Below are 19,473 nucleotides of genomic sequence, written 5' to 3' on the forward strand. Positions count from 1 at the left end.
AATCGAGGACAGAGTGGTTTTGAAAATGGCTGCAGCCCCGCTGAGCTGTTTTTACAAGACCGACCTCCTGGAGGTGGACAAGCTCTCGCGGCAGTGGGAGCTGAGAACAAGCCATGATGTTTCCTTGTGAATCAAGGCGGGAGACTGTTTAGAAAACTTCTCCTGTGTACCTGCCGCTTCGCTCACCTGGCGGGGTCCCTGCAGTCACCACTGAGGCCACCGCGCGTGTTACTGCCTAGGGGGACGGAGCCCAAGCTCTGAGGGCCAGGTCAGTTGGCAGCTTTGCCACTAGACCTGTTTTTCAACTTGAAGGCAGAATATACTGGGTATGTTTGTATTTCCTGACCCAAACCAGCCATTGACGTCAAGAGTTACCTCCTCTGTTAAAAAGTTACACCTTTACGTTTTCCTATTCTTTAGCTTGGTACATTATTGGGCCTTGGAGAATATGTATGTTTTACTGCTTTTGAGTTGAATTATATCATTTTGAATTTGGACACACTTTGATGTTTTGAATGTTTTGATGTTTAAAAACTGTATCCTTATAAAAACCTTATGAGTTAACCCTTACAGGTTAGCGCACACCCCCTCATTTTTTTCCTTTTTCTTTTTTGCCAAGGAGAACGAGGCTCTGGTGTGCTGACTGACGCGCCAGAGTCGCGCACTAACGAGTGGTGGAGCCGAGACTAGGTCGCCGGCCTCTGACTTTGTGCAGTAATTTTGCACTGTCCTCCAGGGACCAGGATGTTCGGGGTGGGGTAGAGGGCGAGTTGAGAGGAAATTCGCTTGGTCACACCATCGTTTTCTTACTCAGTACCCCCAGTGTTCAGGTAACAGGAGGTGTTTCCTCCTCCCTCTCTCTCTCTCTGAGACTGTAAGTCGAATCGTAGGAGTTTCACAGTGTTGTGTACAGAGGGCCCCAGGCCCCTTGCACATATATCTTCTCATCTTTTACCTGCTTCTCGTTCCCCATGTCTGTAGACCTGCAGGGACCGTGTATGAGGAGAAAGATGTGAAGGGAGGCGGCCGGCGGCCCTGGAGTGGCTCGAGTGGCTGGAGTGGAAGGTGCCAGGGCCCACCCGGCCTCAGATGACCTGCATGCTCCCGGGCAGGGGCCCTGGCACCCAGATCTTCATTCTGCTCCCAGGACAGAGGTGTTGGGAAGGTTGAGGAGGGCCTGTCTGCAGGGGCCTTCGCAGTGCTAGCTGGCGGTGCCCAGAGCCTCGGGCAGGGCCCGCAGTGCCATGCGTGTGCTGCTCGCAGTCCAGGGGCCAGGCAGCTGAGCCCCGCACGCTGCTGCCCGCACATGGCCACCCGTCCTTCCTCCTCATCTCCAGAACCCAGGGGCCACCTCTCTCCTTGAGATGGGAGGTTTCTACAGCACACCTCGTTCTACCACGCTTCGCAGACACTGCGGGTTTGCTGGCCGCGCCCCCCCCCCCCCCCCCCAAACACACACACAGATCAGAAGTCTGCAGCAGCCCTCATCAAGCAGGTCTGGCGGTACATCTCTCCAGCAGCGCGTGCTCGCTTCCTGTCTCTGTCCCGTCGGGTGGCTCTCACAGTATTTCATACCTTGTCGTTGTTGTTTGTTACGATGATCTGTGATCAGTGATCTTCAGTGTTACTACTGTAATTATTTTGACATTTTTAAGCGATGAAGTATTTTTAATTAAGGTTTATACGTAGCATTTTTTTTGTTTGTGTGTTTGCTCTTGGACACGTAATAGACTACAGTGTAGTGTAAACATCACTTTTCTATGCACTTGGAAACCTAACAATTCATAGACTTGCTTTATCATGAGCGTCGCTTTATTGTGGTGGTCTGGGACACTGATCCCCCCATGTGCTCGCATTTTGTCTGTAACATTAGAGGTGTCCCGAGGTTTTCCCCAGACACTCCACAGGCCTGGTGGAGTGCCATGAAAACACTGCTTGTAAAAATGGTGTACGGAGGGATTGACTACATCTGACTGGTTTGGATACATCTAACTGCTTTCTTATCTTGGACTTAAAACTTTTATCGCTTAAAAAATGCCAGAAAAATTACAGTAGTAACACTGAAGGTCAGTGATCACAGATCATCATCACAAACATAACAACAGTGACAACGTATGACATACTGTGAGCCACCTCGGTGAGACACAGAGACGGGATGTCTGCTGAGATCAGCACAAGGTCAGCGTGTTTATTGAGGACCAGCCGCACGGACGGCAGTGCGCTCTGACTGGTACTGGGTTGTCGTCGATGGTTATTGATGGTGAGAGACAGAAATACTGACCCTTGCAGAGTCACTTCAGTTCCTTGCACCTCCGTTTCCTTTTCTGTAAATGGGAAACATTCTGGTACCCACCTGGGAGGCCTGTTGTGAAGATGAAATGAGTTAATACGTATCAGGTGCTTGGAGAAACACCTGTGTGTAAAGTGCTTTCTGAACATTAGCCCTGATAGTATGATGGGATCAGTGGTGGTGTGCACTAGGCTGTCCCTGGATTCCATCAGCGTTAGCTCTCGTGTCCTTATCCATGTTGTTTGTTCTATTTCAGACACATGAGCTTTGGAAATGAAAATCACTGAAAATAAGAATTTGATAGTTTTTTATTTTTGGCCATATAAAGGCAAACGTTTTAAATTTTGGACTATGGAAGTTCAGTTTCTGAGAACTTTTATTTAAGATTTAAAACTGTAAGTTAGGTTTTCAATTCTATTTTAGTTCAGTGGCTTTTTCATTCATATGCCAATTGATAATTTAAAAATTCGAAGGGTTAAAGCTAAAATCAAAAAAATGTAATCTGCTGTCTCTATGGGAAGATTTTTTAGGAAAAGTAGTTTTTTACTTTCCAAGTTAGGTAGTTTTTAAAACTAATTTGTTCTTAAATAAACTGCGTACATTGTTTTAAGTCAGTCTTGAAAATATGCTCTTTGCCTCCCTTTTGGAGAGGCAGAGTTTGGAAGAGAAGAGAGTGAGTTGGGGGCTAAATCACTAATAATGTTTGTATATCTTTGAAAAAGGAGTTAAAACAAACATTTTTAATAATGTAGATTATTTTAGTATGCTTGAAGTTGTAACTTTATTCTTTACTTGCAGTTAAGAGACTACTACTAGACTATTACTCAGGTAATGTAAGCTATTTAAAATAAATTCAGACAAATTAGCCAGTTTAGAATTCTTCTGTGGTAACTCTAAAAATACCAGGAAATGAGCCATAAGTCTGGTATCAATGCAGAACAAGATACAAATATATTTAGAATTTAACCTGTTAGCAGTCAGAGTGATTTACCAAAAAAAAAAAAAAAAAGCTGATCATTTCTATTCTTTAAGTAATTAGGAATGTGGCGTTGCCTTTTTCTATGAAAAAGGATTTTAAAACATGAATTATTTATCAGGGAACTCAATACACTCACCACCCTGATTTCCCAAGAAAGCCGTTTCCCGCAGCGGCTCCACGTCGTGTCATCCTGGGTGTTGGTCCGCCTTGTTCTCATGTCCACTTCACTCTTTCTGTTTGCAGTGACTTAGCCCTGCGAAACTGCTTTCTCACCTCGGACTTAAATGTGAAAGTGGGTGATTATGGAATAGGATTCAGCAGGTACAAGGTGAGCCAGAAGTTTAAGGGTTTTCTCCTGATCTAATGTAATGCTCATGAAGTGGTCATATCACAGAATGCCATGCCTGTTGGGAAAGGGAGGGTAAATAATTATTGCTGCTATATAATAAAATATACACATCATAGATAAATATTTCTGTTACATGTTTGGTAGAATTTCAGCTCAAATCAGTAAGCTTGGGATTTGAGTTTTTCAGCTCTGTCATGAATATATCCCCCAAAGAAAATAAGTAAAGTACCTGTGAAATTTTTATTTGTGTGTGTTTGCTTAGCCCAGCTGAGTAAGGTAGCTTACTATGGGGCAAAAAAAAAAAAAAAAAATATATATATATATATATATATTCATGCAAATATAGGTCTGTCCTTAGTCTCCATAGTAGCTCCAGTATCTTGAGTACTTGCTGTGTGCCACCTGGGCACTGTGAAGGACTTGCCCACATGATCACATGTAATCCTCACTGTAAAGGGAAGGCTGGCACGTCTTCCTGATCTTTATGGGTCAGGAATAAGGCTCAGCATGTTTGCTGCTTGCTCAAGAGGCACAGAGCTGGTAGGTGGTTGAATGTTGATTCAACCAGTCTGTCCAATTCGAGAGCCTGCGCTCTTTCTCATTAACCACCCTGTTCTTCTGCTCAGGGATACAGCCCAGCATAGTTTACGAGATATTTTGCTCAGAGTCCGTGTTCTGTACATCAGACACAGCGTACCTTCCTTTTCCAGGAAGGGAGACTGAGCAGGTATTCATGGTTCAGAGACCAGCTCATGAGGCCCAGGAGGCTGATTCAGAGAAACCCTCCACCCACCCTCTGCCCAGAAACTCTGTCTCTGTGTCCATTTCTTTTTCTGACTTGTGTTCTTGGGTAGAGTATGTGTTTTCTGAGAATGACCTAGGATTAAGTTACTGAGCTCACTAGAAGTGTTAGAGAATTCAAAATTCTGTGTGCTTTCTTACAAAACAGGAGGATTATATTGAGACAGATGATAAAAAATTTTTTCCTCTTCGGTGGACTGCTCCAGAATTAGTAACCAGCTTTCAAGACAGACTGCTAACTGCAGATCAAACTAAATATAGTAATATCTGGTATGTATCGATTTACCATTCGATTAGGCTTTTGATATTAACAAAGTCCTAACTTCTCTCTTCTCAAGTACTTTCGTAAGGGAAAGTATAACAACTGAATGAGATGTAGGAATACCAGCGACTGATGATGGGAAAGACAGTTTATTGACATCACAGCTGTGATCCCAGTCTTTGCAATGATGCGGTAACTTCTACCCATTCCGCAGTAATAATCTCCATAAAAGCAGGAACCAAGGCTATTTTCTTTGCCTACTGTAGGGCCTTGTTTATAGTCGATGTGTAATACATATTAATTGAGTGAATGAAAAAACTGAAAGAAGTCTGGACCGTTGATAGCACTGAGATATAGCACAGTTTAATGGAAGTTGAAAAAAGATGTGTGTAAGAGGGCTTTGACTGACAGTTTCTGTTACAGCGTTCTAAATTTATATCTACTCGTATTTTTTGGTGCTGTTGTCCTGCTTTTTCTATTTTCTGTGTTTTGCTTCTTAGCTTCTTATGGATTTTTTTTTTTTCTTTTCCTCATAGTTTGGGAGCTGTGTACTCTATTGCTACGATTGTATTGGCTACCCTAGAAATAACATGTATACTTAACTTAGAGTAACAGCAGTTCTTACTTTGGCCCCTTTCTGAGCAATACAAGGACCCCAGGGTATTTTAACATGCTTTAAATTTACACCATACACGCGCACACACGCAATTATGTTCATCCTTGTGAGGTATCTTTTTTTTTCTCTTATCCCCACAAGATGTTGTTATTTTTCTTAACGTCAGTGTTTGGTTAGGTTTATCCATGTAATCAGATCACTTTGCCTTATTATTTTTTTTTTAATTTCCCCCAAATCTCAGACCTTCTATTGGGGCTCACTCTCATTCTGTCTGAAGTATGTCCTTCAGAATTCCCCGTGGTGCAGTCTCACTGGTAACAGACTCGCAGGTCTTTTTCTGTAGGTCTGAGCATACCTCTGTTTTGTCCACATCCTTGAAGTGTATTTTTTTGCTTGATGACAGTTATTTTCTCTCTGTGTATTGAAGACCTCACTCCACTGTCTTCTGGCTTCCATGGTTGGTCTTGAGAAGTCAGCTGTACGTCTCCCTGAGCTCTTTGAAGGTAACATGACTTTTTTCTGTGGCTGCTTTCAAACTCTTCTCTTGGTCTTTTGTTGTTTGTTTTTTTTTGTGGTTTCACTGTAATATCTACAGGTGTGGACTTTTTTGTTTTTCTGCTTGGCATGTCATATCTTCGGGGGGTGTTCTCAGCCCTTATCCTCCCAATAACTGCCTCAACCCCATTTTTTCTCCTTTTGGAAGTCTGATCAGACATGGGTCACGACCTCTTGGTTTGTCTTTTCTCTTATTCTCTCCTTTCTGTATTCCATCTCCAGCTCCCTGTGCCACACTCTAGATCATTTTTCAGACCTGGGCTGTAGCTGCTAATTCTTGGTCTTTTTAAAATTCTTTCTTCCGCTGTGTCTATTCCTCTATTAAATCTCTCTACTGAATTTTATAGTTCAGTTAATTGGCTTTTCTGTTTTAGGAGGTCTATTTGATTTTTTAAAAAACTGTCCCAGAGTGTTTTAAAGTTCGGTTGTGATCGGCATCCGATAATTCCCGTATCTGAGGTCTTTGTGGATTTGATCTTCCTGGCTCTTGATGGCGCCTTGTCTCCTCGGGGCCTTCTTGTGGTGAGGATCCTGGGAGCCTGGACTGGAGGGCATGCCCTCAGCGGGGGCACCCGTGCTTTTGTCAGCTCTCTGCGTGTCCTGGCTCATCAGGAGCGACAGCAGCCCAGGGCTTTCTGTACTCAGCCTGAGGTCTTTGGGGCGCTCGGATGGTGTGAGCTTGGGCTGCGGATCCCAGTAAGGCCAGCTCTGTGGTCACAGCTTCTTCGGGACTGTCCGCCTCCCACCCCTGCCGCAGGCACACACACACACTTGTACTCAACACACATGTACACACACACTCAGTCACACACATGCACTCACTCACAGGGCCTCGGTGCCAAGCCAGCTTGCCCCCCAGACTCCTGGGGGGCGGGTTTGTCCCCACCATGGTGAGGATGTCTCTGTGAGGCCCCCTGTTGGGCAGGGCCAGGGCTTGGGCCTGTGCACCGTCGAGCCTTGCTCACCACAGACGCAGGCACGCAGGCCCTGTGCTCCGGCAGGCGCCACGGTCAGACGCGGTGTGGCGCTCCCTTTTGTTCTCTGAGCTCCAGATTCTGTCCAGTGAGTTCCCTGCCAGCTTCTCTGTTGTTCGATATGTTTCATAAGAAGTTGCTTTTCATGCATCGTCCATATTGTTACTGCTCTCAGTGGGGTGATTGACCTGAAGACTTCGCCTGCGTTCCCAGAGACAGAGGCTGCCCCTTGTTTCTGATGGGGTGAGAAGCCCTGGCGGCAGGGCTGGCAGTGGCGTCAGCTTCTGCCCGAGGCAAGGACCACACTGCCCTTTGCTGGGGGTGAACCTGAGGGTCTTGGTTCCATGAGTTTGGTGGAAGAGGGGAGAAGAGCTACAGGACATTTTTCCTCCCAGAAGAAAGCAGGCTGCTGGTCCTTAGGGAGACAGGGAATGGTGGGCAGTGGCTGATACCGCTTTTCCTGAGGAGACTGGGCAGAAAGATGAGGGAATAGGGAGCCACAGGATGGGCCTTGAAGAGGGGGATACGTCTCATCTTCCTTGGTGGTCTGCGTGAGGAGACGCACGAGGGATGCTGGAGAGAGGTGTTAGGAGTGGGGAGCTGAGAAAGCCCAGGCCTCATGTTCTCTGAAGAGCAGGGGAAGGGCTGAGGAGAGGGCTGGTTCAGGAACAGGCCTTATGAGGAGAGAGAAAGGGCCTTAGGGGTCTGGAGAAGCTGAGCTCGGCAGAGGTACTCGCCCAGGATCAGATCAGGTGCTGAAAACACTCACTGTGCCCCGGTCAGAGGCTGCCTTTGCAGTCTTTCGCATTTCATGCAAACTTTTTATTTTCCTTAATTGAATAAGTTGGTAATTCCCTAACGTCATTGACAGTGTCTTAAACTTCCTTTATCCAAGATAGCCCTCTGCTCCTAGCAGTTCTGTGCCAAGGGCACATCTCCCTTCTTGAACTGGACTAGAGATTTGGGTTCTTTTATTTCCTTGATAGAAATGCCCTCTCCACCTAGATACTGAATATGTTGATTTACTCACTGATTTGTGAGGTGAGCGTAAAGAGAATTTAACTCATAAGTTATATTGTACTCTGCAGTGTCAAATAATAGATTGATGTATTCAAATACAGCTTATTATTCTGGTGGGTATCGGCCATCGTCATGTGACTCATCAATAGCTGCGTCTGACAGGAGTCTCAGTCACATGAGAGCTTTTTAAGCCTGCAGCCATCCCTGCATCTGCCAGCTAAGGGTCCTCGGGGGTGGGCGATCAGTACCAGCGTCCAGGGGACACAGTCGATCAGCCAGGTCTAGGAGCCACTGCAGAAAACAGCTTGTAACACACGATGGGAGGGGGAGTGGTGGGAAGGAACATGGAGACCACGTAGAGGACGTATCCCCCCTGACCCACCAGCAAAGGCCATTTCCGAGGGGACAGGGTGGGGCAGGTACAGAGAAGATGATCCCTTGCCTGTGGGGACAGCACCTGCAGGCAGTGAGTGACCCGGGCAGGTGGCCTCTTCCGCCAAGCAGTGAAGAGTCGTCCTTCCTGATAGCAGAAAGCCCTGAATACTCAGAATAACTGCAATAGGAGACACACAGGTCAACAGGGAAGACTTGGTCACGCTGGGAGTTCTACTGCTCACTGCTGTTGTGAATGGGATTTCACCCCCTCCCCAAAACCCTCAGAATTCCAGGTGTTTACCCTGTATCTAGCCGTGTTGCTGAACCTTCCAAGGCCCTTGTGATGATCCTCATGATTCTTGAGTTTTAAAGGTGACAGTCATTTGAATGCTTCCCTGTGATTACTCCCTCTTGCTCCATCTAATTTTTTTTTTACCTCGGCTGGAACTCCTAAAGTAGCATTCTGTTAGTCAGTCTGAGGAGGCATTCTTGTTGTGGTCCACATCTTCATAGAAGTGCTGGCTTTTTAAGTCATGTTAAAGAGCTATCTTGAATAACCTCTTCCGTAGACCCTTGTGCTTGAGATGACTGATGACTGTACGTGTAAAACTGTGGGTATTAAAAATTCAGTATCTGAAGAGAGAAAGATGTGCTTTCTTATTCCCCCACAGGTCCCTGGGTGTGACGCTTTGGGAGCTCTTTGAGAATGCTGCTCAGCCTTATTCCAACCTCTCCAACTTAGATGTTCTCAACCAGGTCATTCGAGAGAGGGACACGAAACTCCCAAAGCCCCAGCTGGAGCAGCCCTACTCCGACAGATGGTGGGTAACTTCATGTCACCTTCTCTCAGAAGGTGAAGAAATTCTGTCTCCACGAGTCTTAGTTATATATTCCCTGATTTTCAACAATAAGTGTTACGAAAAGCAATCATTTATATATTATTGATGACTGATTTTAGAATTAACATCCAGTTTTTAAAATGTAATACTGTTAAAAAAAAAAAGTGTAGAACCAGCAGGAATTTCAGTCTTATACATGCGATAAGAAACTTGTTAAGTCTGAGTTAATTCTAAGAATCAGTTTAAGGGCATTTGCTATTGTGGAATTGTTTTTGAATGAGGCTGTATGTGCGACACCCAGCGTGTGACAAGACAGGTAGCATAGCCATGATCAAGTTTGAATTGGCACCTGAGGCAGTTTGCATAATGTGTGTTGACCTTTGCAAAAACAAATTTACCTCTTAAGAGTCTCCAGACCCGTTCTTACCTTGGTTTCCAGTTAGAGTCGGGGCCCCCTGTGTTGAGGCCCCTGTCAGCGTCACCCGGTACTCAGCGGGCCTTGCCCCTGCACCTGGTTGCCCTTGTGTATGCGCACTGCTCAGCCCCTCACCCGACTTGCTAGAACTAACCCACCCAGAATAACTGGATGTTTATGCTGTAAATTTAATACTGTGACGTTGTTGTCCTGTCTTCCCTTCCACTCAACGGCCGCAGTTTAGGGCGTTGCCCATATTCAGCCAACCCTTTGAAGACCAACTCCTGGCTGCCACCTGCTCTGGGCTTCTGTTTCTGCTCTTGCCCTCCACCCTCAGCTCCTTTGGTGGCCTGAGGGAAGCATGTGCTGCAGAAGGTCGTGGTGTTCCTTTCTGTCGGGGGAATCGTTAGAGAGTAGTCACCATGGCGTGTGTCTGTGTGAGTCCTCACAAAATAGAGTGAGTAAGTCTCATACGTGAGACCTATGCATCCTTGACCAAGCAGGAGACCGATGGCGGTTGTGTTCAGAGGAGAGTGTTTTAGGGCTGCTTGTAAATTCAGTGGCTGAGTGCCTGGAAAACGCCAGAAGAACAAACAACAAGGCCGGAAGAATTGTGGTGATGCTGCACAGGGTCCTAAGGACGCAGAAGATCAGTGGTCAGATTTTCTCACGCTCCATTTCCACTTTCCCCCAGAGCTCACCATGAGCCAGACTCTTGCCGATGGCCAGCAAGGTGATTCAGTGTTGGGACTTCTGGGGTGTTGAGCTGGCCTAGGGGGTCCTTGTGAGGTCTTTTCTTGTTTTAAAACAATTTGTCATCTGTCCACTAATCTCCTGTCCGTCTTGCTCAGGTATGAAGTCCTGCAGTTCTGCTGGCTGTCCCCAGACAAGCGGCCGGCCGCGGAGGACGTGCACAGGCTGCTCACCTACCTGCGGATGCAAAGCCAGAGGGACCCGGAAGTGGACTTTGAGCAGCAGTGGAACGCGCTCAAGCCCACCGCAAACAGCAGAGATGCTGCAAGTAACGCCGCCTTCCCCATCCTCGACCATTTCACCAGGGACCGGCTTGGCCGAGAGATGGAGGAGGTCCTCACTGTGACCGAGACCAGCCAAGGCCTGAGCTTCGAGTACGTCTGGGAGGGGGCCAAGCACGACCATTTCGATGAGCGTAGCCGGGGCCCCCCGGATGAAACCTTGTCCTACACCAGCATCTTCTTCCCCACGGAACCATTCGAGAGCTCGCTCTCAGACCCTGGTCCTGGCAAGCAGGATGACAGTGGCCAGGATGTCCCCCTGCGGGCCCCCGGGGTGGTGCCCGTTTTCGATGCCCACAACCTTTCTGTCGGTAGCGACTACTACATCCAGTTAGAAGAAAAAAGCCGCAGCAACTTGGAGCTAGATTACCCGCCTGCTCTGCTCACGACAGAGATGGATAATCCTGAGAGGCTTGGGGACAGCGCGTCCCAGCGTCTGACGCTCAGGAGCCTGGAGCTAGAGGAGTCCAGTACAGAGGAGGATTTCTTCCAGAACAGTGCAGACCCCAAAGACGCCAGCAGACCCAAGGAGGTGCACAGCACCAAGGGCCCCGAGAGCCCTTTCAACAGTTTATTTAATGACCTTGAGAAGTCAGAGGCTTTGCCCAGTCACCAAAAAATATTTGACTTGATGGAACTAAATGGAATCCAAGCTGACTTTAAGCCTCCCACCCTGAGTTCAAGTTTGGATGACCCCAAAGAGTCCGTAATTGCCCGCCACTTGGAGAAGGAAAAGCCCCGTAAGCTTTTTGACTGCGAGCCTCTTTACTCCACAAACAAACTCGTACACCAAGATGGTTTTGATCAGCTGGACACTGAAGAGTTGTCAGAAAACTTTTTATTTCTTCAAGAGAAGAACTTACTGAAAGACTCTTTTTCCAGCAAAGAGCATGTAAATGATCTGCAGACAGAACTCAGAAATGCTGGCTTTCCTGAATCCATGTTAGAAACTCCCAGTAGAAAGTTTGTAGAGGCTGAGCCTAAGTTTGCTGAAAATAAACCGGACTCTTCACTGCAGGAGAGCGTCAGCCTGCAGGACAAGGAGTCGGGCGCAGCGCCCAAGGGTGGTGCTGGGGCAGCGGCCTCACCTTGCTCCCCACAGCCGCAGGTACCTCCTACCTCGCTCGAAAGCCAGGGGCCGCCTCACGATGTGCCCCCGGGGGCGGCCCTGAAGCAGGGCGGAGCCAGGCCCATGTGTCCAGAGGGCGGTGTCCGGGAAGACGGCACCTGCCGAGAGGCAAACCCAGACTTCACGCCCGCCCCGTCGGACACCCCCGCCCCCACCGGCAGCGGGTCCCCAGGCCTGACTCAGATGGGGGAGGGGGCCGTGAGCCTGACCCAGAGCGACCCCAGCCTGGTCCAGGACACCCCCACCAGCAAGGTGAGTATAGGGAACGGCCTTCCAGAATCGAGGCAGAACTTAAAAAACCAGCTGCCTTTGGAAGACCACAGCCCTCGAGGCCCGCGGGAGAGAGCCCGGGAGGCCGCGGAGGCGCTGGGGCAGCTGGGTCGTAAAGATGCTGCTGCAGAGGAAGGCGGTTTGGTGTCCGCCTTCTCCTCAGACTCGGCCAGTCAGGACAGCCTCCTGGAGGACAGCTTGTCGGCGCCTGGCCCCCCTTCCGAGCCATCCACGGAGACCCCGGACTCCCTGGATTCGGTGGATGTCCATGAGGCTTTCCTGGGCTCCTTAGGCCCTCATGCGCCACAGAAACTCCTGACCCCCGACAAGCCAGCGGACAGCGGCTATGAGACGGAGAACCTGGAGTCCCCCGAGTGGACGCTGCACCCGGCCCCCGAGGGTGCCGCGGCGCCCGACACAGCTTCGGTGGGTGAGAGCGTGCCCGCCGGGCTGCCTCCCAAGCCTGTCATCGTCATCTCAGACGCCGCCGATGGCCACAGAGGCGCAGAGGCGACCTCGCAGACTGCCGCGCCTGCGTCCCAGGGCTCACACCGAGACTCTGCGTACTTCTCAGACAACGACTCTGAGCCTGACAGGAGGTCGGAGGGAACCCCGGGCACCTCAGCGTCGAACCTGGGAGCGGACCAGCCCCTGCCTGAGCCCGGGGTCCTGCCGCAGAGTCCTGGCCCCCTGGACAGCTGCCTGGACACCAGCAGCAGCCCGCCTGACCCTAGCTGTCCTCCTGCTCCGCAGAACTCCCATCACCTGGAATCCAGAGAACCCGCAGAACCAGCTACCCCTGATGCTCCCACACACACACTTCCCCCCGATGATGAGGCCGGCAGCCCCTCGAGTCTGCAGAACTCGGAGCTGAGCAGCGGGGATGACCTTGAGGCCCCCGAGGAGCCCCCCTGCACGTTGGCTTCCACTGGCACCAACACCGACGAACTCCTGGCGCTGACCCACGCCCCGCTCCGCTGCAGCGGCCCCGTGGCCCCGACGCCAGAGAAGGCCTTGTGCGGCCACTCCGAGGGCCCCAAGCTGAAGGAACCGGATGTGGAGGGAAAGTACCTGGGGAAGCTCGGCGTGTCGGGCATGCTGGACCTCGCCGAGGATGGGATGGATGCTGACGAGGAGGACGAGAACAGTGAAGACTCGGACGAGGACCTGCGGGCCTTCACCCTGCACAGCCTGAGCTCCGAGTCCGAGGACGAGGCTGAGCACCCGGTGCCTGTGGTCCTCAGCCGCGAGGACGGCCTCCATCTGCGGAGCCTGCTGAAGCCCTCAGACCCGCCGCCCGGCTGCAGGAGGGAGAGGAAGGCAGTGACGTTTTTCGATGATGTCACAGTCTATCTCTTTGACCAGGTATCTGTTCCCTGTCCCCTCAGGGTTGTCATGTTGGAGATTCCAGCACGTGTCGGGGCAACGAGCGTGCTCGGGTTTTCTGACTGCCGGTCTGAGGACACTGTTTTGTGATTTCTCAGGAAAAGGAATTTGGGGGTGGTTACAGCGTCAGTTTCAAGAACACACAGAAGTGAGGTCTGCACTGGGAGCTGCTGTCATGTGAAGGGGAGCGGTCTGCGTGCTCCTCCTAGGTGTCCTGGCAGAGCCCCGCCCAGTCGCTCGTCCTTTCCAGAGCAGACGAGTGTCCGCAGGCGGTCGGCAGCAGTGCCCAGAGCCCAGGGGTGGCTGGAACCGTCCAAGCCTCACATGTAGCCCTGGAGACACCGACAGCGTTGGTGCCTGTGGAGCAGGGGCGGGGTGGCAAGACGGCGGGGCGGGGCGAGAAGGGATCCCCTGGCCTCAAAGTTGTGTTTTGTCAAAAGCTGTTCAAATTCTTGTGTGCCTTTCTTCACCTTCTCGGTGCACTTGAATTGTTCCCTTCACAGAGCGGATGACCTGTAGGTGAAATAACGAGAGTTATGAATTGTGTGTTGTGAGCAGTGTGGGCAGGCGCTGGGTAAGATGTCAGGGGGTCTCGTTGCAGCAGTGAGGTGGACTCAGCCCCCGTGGAAGCCGCCGCCTGGCCTACGGAAGGGCTGCACTTGTGTGGTGACTTGGTGGGGAGGGGGTGTTGTTTTGATGGGTTCTGGAGACCGGGCAGGATCGCATAAGAGCCAGACTCAAGGCATGAGAACAAAGGTACGGAAATTGGGTGTGAGACACGCTCAGTAGGTGTGAGATTTGTCATAGAGTGGAAAAGTGGGTCAGGTCCCAAAGAAAGTCCTAAAAATCTTCTGCAGTGGCCAGTTGGTGCCATGCAGCTTCCGTGGAGTTGTAGCTACCCGTGGGTTCAGACTGATGGCTGGTAGGTTCCTTCCTGCTCTTGCTGTACAGCTTCATGAGCCTATTTTGAAGTGGTTTGGTTTTTAAGTGGTTTGAGTTCCTTAGCGCCAGAGTTTTCACTGAGCATCATGGGTTTTGGCAGCTCTGCCTCGGGTATTTCCCCGTTGGCTCAGCGGGTGCTTGGTGATCGCTGACTCAATTTTCTTGTGACATCACAGCCCAGCAAGTGAATGTCTGGGTGCCGCCCTTCCCACGCAGGGTCTTCTTAGCTTCGCTGTGCAGTGGGGGTCTCCCAGCGTTCCTCACGGGCCCTTCCATGAGCCTGGTGGCGTGTTTGACCCTGCGCTTTTGCACTGCCCCCTCTGGTCTCAGAGCATTCCCAAGGCCATCACAGTGGATGGTGATGCTTACTTGCAGGTAAGGTGACATACGGTCACACCATCAGCCTGTCAGCATCCCAGTGCTGGTCACTATGACAACAGGGCCCAGGCCTGGCAGTGTGGGAGGTAGTGTCACAGCCCAGAGCCCCCAGACTCTGTGAGGTCCTGGGGCAGACGGGGGAGCTGGGGGTCTTTGTGTTGCATTTCTTTAGTTCATTTGGTTTACAAGGACATGTTCCTTCAAAAAGAAAAAAAAAATGCAGTGAGCATAAGGAAGAATACTTTGTCAGGAAAGATTTTTTTTCAATTTAAAGAACAGAAAAACACTCAAGAAAACCAAACTTACCAGTAATTGCTACCGCTTCACTCACATACACACACCAGAAACTAAGTGCTGAAAAGCATTCAAGAAAACAAAACTTGTCTGTAATTCTTACTGCTTCACACCACCGCCCCCAACACACACACACGTAAGTGCTCTCCGTAACGGCCTCCTTAGAGTAGTAGAACTCTTCCATCCCCACAAAGTCCCTGGTTCCTGCACACCCCTCCCTTGGCAGCCACTGAGCTGCCTTTGTGTAAGTGGCAGGAGTGGTGGTGCCGTTTAGTCACCAAGTCATGTCCGACTCTCTTAGAACGCAGAGTGTAGCCCGCCAGGCTCCTCTGTCCCCGGGGTTTCCCAGGCAAGAAGACTGGAGTGGGTTGCCATTTCCTTCTCCAGGGGATCTTCCCGACCCAGAGATGGAACCCATGTCTCATGTGCTGGGCGGCAGGTCCGTCACGGCTGAGCCGCCCGGAAGGCCAGGCGGCGGGATTAGACCGTGTGTGACCTTGAGTGTCCGGAGCCTCACTCAGTCTAAAGCGCCAGTGAGTCCCCACCGCCGCATGTGCATCACTGAGGACCGTTCCTCTGTGTGGATGTTACATTTTGTTCATTAATCTGCTGGCCAGTATTTATACCAACTGTTTTTATTATTTTTTTTTAATCTTTTTAAAAGTTAAACGGTAAGATTGACCCCTTTTTCTTTGTACAATGCTGTAAAACTTGCATTCATGTCACACTCCCCAGAACCACGAGAGACGCAGCTCCCTCACCCCAGAAAACGCCCCGTGCTTGCTGCTGCACCCCTGATCACCTCTGTGTCATTGCACATTCCCACCAGCAGCGTGTGTGACACAGCACGTAACCTTGGAGGCTGACTGTTTCCACGCGGAGTGCAGTTCCCCTGAGCCGTGGAAGCTGTCGCTTGTTGCAGTAGACCCTTCCTTTTAGACGTGTTCCATCTTGTGGACATGTGGTCATTTTAACCATTTACCCGCAAAAACACGTTTTGGTTTTTCCGCTCTGGGGCTGTCACAAATAAAGCTGCTTTGAAGAACTGTTGGTAGGTTTTTGTGTGGACACAATTTTTACCTTTTCTGAGATAAAGACCCAGGAGTGTGATTGTTGGGTTGTATGATGTGTGTGTGTGGGACAGGGAAGCCTGGTATGCTGCGGTCCATGGGGTTGCAGAGTTGACCTAGTGACTGAACAATGGCAATAGTTGGTTTAGAGTGTGTGTTTAGTTTTTAAGGAAGATGACAAACTGGTTCCCAGAGTGGCTGCATCATTTTTCATTCCGGACAGCGAATGTGCGATCTCGCTTCCCGTGTCTTGTTTGTTTTGCTTTGGCTGCGCCATGTGGCTTGTGGGACCTGAGATCCCCAGGCCGGGAACGGACGCAGGCCCATGGCAGTGAGAGCACCGTGTCTTAGAAATTTCTGCCAGGGAATTCCCATTATTTTTATCCTAGCTTTGCTAACAGATGTGAAGCAGTGCTTCATCGTGGCCTTAAGCTGCGTCTGCCTCTTGGATCGTGATGCTGCCTGTCTCTTCACGTGCTGCTCTGCCATCCATATGCTCAGTGAAATGGCCCTTTTTGCCCATTTTCTAGTTGAATTCTCTGTGTTCTTTGAGTTTTGGAAATTCTTTATAAGTTCTAGGTAAGAGTCCTTTGTCAGATATATGGCTTGGAAATACTACTCCCAATCTATAGCTTATCTTTCACAGAGCAAGGTTTTTAAATTTTGATGGATTCCAGTTTATAATTTTTTTTTCTGTTTCTGGATCATGCTTTAGGTATCATGTCTAAGTTCTTCACCAAACCCTAACTCCTGAATATTTTCTCTAAAAGGTTTATATAGTTTTGCATTTTTCATTTAGATCTGTTACACATTTTGAGAGTTTTTGTATAATGTTTAGGTTGGGGTTCATTGTTTTGCCTCCGGATGGATGTCCACTTGTTCCAGCACCATCTGTTGAAAAGACGGTTCTCTATTCATTGAATTGCTTTTGCACCTTCATCAAAAGTTAAATGGCCATATTTTTTTTTTAATGGATCTGTTTCTGGACTTTCTGCTCTATTCCATTGATCTGTGTATCTTTCCCCTTACCAAAATTTTGGCTTCCATTTGCTCCTTGCCAGTATACAGAAATGTGGTTGATTTTTATATGTTGACTTTCTATCCTGCTGACTGATGTATCAGTTCTAGGAATTTTGTTTTCAAATTCCTTGTGGTTTTCTACACGATCAAGCATGTTGCCTGCAAATAGGAACAGGTTCATTTATTCTTTTGCAAACTGTATCTCTTTCATTTCTTTTTCTTACCTTATTACACTAGCTATGACTTCCAGGACAGTGTTCAGTAGAGGGTTTACATAACATTGATTGATTTTTCAATATTTAATGAGCCTTGCATTCCTGGAAAGGAAAGCCCACTTGGTTGTAAGGTATTCTTGTTACATGTTTGATTTGCTGGATTTAATTTGCTGGTTCTGTTGTTGAGGATTTCATGAGGTCTGCATATTGGTCTGTAATTTTGGGGGGTGTTTTACTACTTGGCTGACTTTACTCTGGTGCTGTCTTTGGTTTGGTGTCAAGGTAATGCTGGTCTCATAAAGCGAGCTGGAAAGTCACAGTCGATTGAATAACACAGGTTTGAACGGTGTGGGTCCACTTACATGTGGGTTTTTTCACTAAACACCTACCAAATACTACACGATCCAAGATTGGTTGAGTCTGTGAATGGGGAACCTTGGATATCGAGGGGCAATGGTACAGTTACAGGTGGATCCTCAGCTGTGCAGGAATCAGTGCCCTCGCCCCACGGGCATCAGTCAGGGGTCAGAGCTGTATTCCCTCCTCTTCTGGGAAGAGATTGTGTGGATTTATTGATCTCTCTCTGAAGAACTGCTTTTGGTTTCATGGAATGTTTTCCTTTTAATTTTATCAATTTCTATTTTATCTTGTGTCTTCTGCTTGCTTTGGATTTATTTTGCTCTTTTTCTAGACTCTTAGAGTAGAAGCAAGGAATTTGAGACCTTTTTTTTGTTCTGCTATTAACATTTAATGCAATAAGTTGCGTTTTTCATTCAAAATATTTTCTGATTTTCCTTGAGACTTTCCCTTTGACCCAAGGATTACGTATTTAAAAAAATACTATTTAATTTCCAAGGGTTGGAGGGTGTTTTTTTTTTTTTTTTTTTTAACCTTTCTGTTACTGATTTCTGGTATAATCTGTTTTGTTCAGAGAACATGTTTTGTAGGGTTTTAATTCCTTCATATGTGTTGTTTCGTTTGCAGAGCCAGAATGTGGTCTATCCTGGTAAAGGGTCCATGTGCACCTGAGAATGTGTGTTTCACCTCTGGTGGGCGGATTGCCCTAAATGTCACGTGCTCTTGGTTCCTTTCTTCTGCGCTGTTGCTGATGTTTCTGCTTGTTCTCTTCCTGAGTGAGAAGTATTCGTTGAAGTCTTCGGCTGTGATTACGGATTTGTCTGTTTCTCTTTTCGTTTCTGTCCATTTTTGCTGTGTCTGTTTCTCAGTTCTCTTGTTAGCTGCATACACATTTAAAATCATTATATCTTCTTGGTGAATTGACCTTTCTGTCATACCGTAATGTCATTCTTTATTCCTTTGTCTGATAGTCATAGAGCTATTCCAGCTTTCTTTTGATTAGTAATTGCATGCTGTCGCTTTTTTTCCATCTTTATACATACCTGCATCCTTGTAGTTAACAGGAGTTTCTTCTGAATAGCACAGTTAGGCGGTTTTTAAAATCTGTTCTGTAACTTATTGTCTTTTTGGTCATTGTTTGGTCATTAGGTCACGTGCACCTCTTCTGTGACCCCATGGACTGTAGCCCGACACGCTCCTCTGTCCAGATTTCCCAGGCAGGAATCCTGGAGTGGGTTGCCATTTCCTCCTCCGTTTTGTCTTTTAATTGGTATTTTTAGGCCACGTACGTCTAGTAGGACTATTCAAGTTTGGACAGAGGCCACCACTTTATCCAGTGTTTCCGACTATTCACGTTTGGACAGAGGCCACCACTTTATCCAGTGTTTCTGTTTGTCCCGCCAGTTCTTCATTATCTCCTTCCTCTTGTTGCTTTCCTTTTGGTAATCGGAACAGTTTTTAGTCTTATCTTTTATTTATTGTATTTTTTACTATATATCTTCTTTTCGTGTAGTTTCTGGAATATTCTTGGGGTTACAGTGTACATACATTTCACAGCCTCCTTAGAATCGATGTTTTACCATTTCAAGTGGAATGTAGGAACTTCCGTGCTCTGTCAGCCCTTCATCCTCTCCTAGACCTTTTCTTCAAGTTGTCCAGAGTGTCTTATGTTTATTCATTGAACACCCCATCACACAGCACTCTCTGCTTTACTTCCAGTCATCAAACATGCTTTAAGAAACTGAAGAGGAATAGGGTTATATTCACTCAGGTAGTTACCACTGTTCTTTTTCCATTCCTTACGTTCCAGCTTCCTTTTTGTTATCATTTCCCTTGTTTGTTTGGCTTCCCCCACCCCCCCACAAATTCCCCTGGTTTTTCTTCACCTGAGAGTCTCTGTATT

General features: G+C 48.3%; 1 protein-coding gene across 2 annotated transcripts in view; it reads left to right on the forward strand.

Annotated features, from left to right (window-relative positions):
* The window catches only part of LMTK2 (lemur tyrosine kinase 2), a 159,261-nt gene that overhangs the window by 133,161 nt on the left and 6,627 nt on the right, over nucleotides 1-19,473 (forward strand). For both annotated transcript variants that reach the window (XM_052636364.1, XM_052636363.1), the window contains 4 exons: nucleotides 3,513-3,597; nucleotides 4,568-4,689; nucleotides 8,893-9,042; nucleotides 10,327-13,273. In XM_052636364.1, the coding sequence (XP_052492324.1) occupies nucleotides 3,513-3,597; nucleotides 4,568-4,689; nucleotides 8,893-9,042; nucleotides 10,327-13,273 (3,304 nt within the window). The remainder of the gene's footprint in view (nucleotides 1-3,512; nucleotides 3,598-4,567; nucleotides 4,690-8,892; nucleotides 9,043-10,326; nucleotides 13,274-19,473) is intronic.

The sequence above is a fragment of the Budorcas taxicolor genome, chromosome 2 (genome assembly GCF_023091745.1).
Source record: "Budorcas taxicolor isolate Tak-1 chromosome 2, Takin1.1, whole genome shotgun sequence".
In the NCBI taxonomy this organism is placed as follows: Eukaryota; Metazoa; Chordata; class Mammalia; order Artiodactyla; family Bovidae; genus Budorcas; species Budorcas taxicolor.